Raw genomic sequence first — 1,851 nt, forward strand, 5'->3', positions numbered from 1 at the left:
CCGCCCAGTGCTGAAGTCCCCCAGTTCAAGACTCATCTGATAATGGCCTCTGTGTTGTGGGTAGAGGAAATCTGATACTAACCTTTTGGACAAAGCCTAATTTGTTTGATTGAGAACCAACACATTATTGAGAAAAATCATTTGCTTTCTCTTACCATTCCAGGTGGGGCAATGAGGGCAATATACTCTTACAGCCCACTCACAGACACATGGTGCCTGATAACACAGTTAAATCATGAACGAGCAAGTTGTGGAATTGCCCCTTGCAACAACAAACTGTTTATCACTGGAGGTCGGGATGAGAAAAATGAAGTCATTGCCACAGTGTTATGTTGGGATGCTGAGACCCAGAAACTGACAGAGGAATGTGTCCTTCCCCGTGGAGTCTCCCATCATGGAAGCGTCACTCTCCGGAAATCCTACACATATATCCGCAAAATAGTGCCTGGAGCAGTCTCTGTCTAACTGTGGAGAAGACTCAGGATATGGGAAGAAGAGGAAGAGGAAGAAGTGATCACAAAATACCTCATTTTTCCCAAGGATATATATAGGCTAAATTGAGATGAAGCCACCAAGCTGTCAGAATCCTTGTGAGAAACCTTTTGTGTAATTGTTCAGTTTCCTGTGGAACTGCAAATGCCTTAAATTATGTTCATATCTGGACTATGCTATTTATTGATTGGAAGTATCAACTAGTGAGAAATTTATTCATCAGTTAGCTGTGAGTTGCAGTGTATGTGTGAGTGCGCTTGTGTGTGCATGTGAGTGCGCACACCACTTTGGATTTTTTTAAAAAAATTCTAGCTGCTTTAGAAGTTTCTTTTTTTAATTCAAAGTATAGATATGTTTTAATTAAATAAAGTTAATGTTTGTCATTTTGAAAGTCCTCTTTTCATTTTGCATCCACCTAAAAATTTAATAATTGTTTGATCACAATAGCAAATGAGATCAAACCTTAAATGGATACCTTCTCTTCTTTAGGGAAAAATAGATTATTAAAAGAAGGGAAAAGAGAAGACAGCAATCAATGGGGAAAGGCCAGAGGTTAAGAACAATGTGACAATACATTTGCTCTGGGTTTCACCCTAAACTAGATTTTCTCAAACAGGGTTCCCTAGAACCCTAGAGTTCCATGAAAGATTGCTAGGGGTTCTGCAAGACTGTGATTTTAATTTTTTTTAAAAAAACAACACTTTTTGGAGCTATTAGATATAATAATTTTTATGCAGGGGTTTCCTGAGACCTGAGAATTATGTCAAGAGCTCCAGAGAAAGACTGCTCTAAACTTTAAAGAGATATTCAGGGTGCTGAACCCAATCCTCAAAGCAGGTTCAGCACTTTAGATAATTCCTTTCAAGCTCATACAGTACTGAAAACTGGATTCGCTGTCACTGAGCCACCAGCTACCACTGCTGAAAGGTAGGGCACATTGCAATCAAAAGGTCCTAGCATCAATCCTTGGCACATTCAAGATAGCTAGGAAAGACTTCTCTCTGAAATTCTGGAGATTTGTATCACTCAGTGTAGCAGACCATAGTAGATGGGCTAATTGTCTGACTTCGTCTAAGGAAATTTTCAAAGCAACAACAGAGGCTAGTAACTAAGACGCGGGACAGACCGACCCAAAAGAGTGGCCTGCCGGTGGCCTTTTTCCCTCCGGAGGGACACCTCAGCCGCCAGACCGGAATAAAAAGAACCTGGAAAAAACGAGTTCTTTTTGTGCTGCCAGGTGGATGTACACACTTGTTATGTAAGCGACACGCAGCGATGTGTGGATGCTTACGTCAAAATGGCGGTTAGGGACTGTATGGTTGGTGGGCAGTCCCTAACCCTAAAATTGGTGCCAGCACA

The 1,851-nt window shown here is 41.2% G+C and overlaps 1 protein-coding gene across 1 annotated transcript in view; it reads left to right on the forward strand.

Annotated features, from left to right (window-relative positions):
* The window catches only part of KLHL6 (kelch like family member 6), a 42,581-nt gene extending 41,569 nt beyond the window's left edge, over nt 1–1,012 (forward strand). Inside the window, exon 8 of the mRNA XM_042457320.1 lies at nt 164–1,012. Coding sequence (XP_042313254.1) covers nt 164–465 — 302 coding nt within the window. The 3' untranslated portion in view covers nt 466–1,012. The remainder of the gene's footprint in view (nt 1–163) is intronic.
* Nucleotides 1,013–1,851: the final 839 nt, after the last annotated feature.

This window comes from Sceloporus undulatus, chromosome 3 (genome assembly GCF_019175285.1).
Source record: "Sceloporus undulatus isolate JIND9_A2432 ecotype Alabama chromosome 3, SceUnd_v1.1, whole genome shotgun sequence".
NCBI classification, from domain to species: Eukaryota; Metazoa; Chordata; class Lepidosauria; order Squamata; family Phrynosomatidae; genus Sceloporus; species Sceloporus undulatus.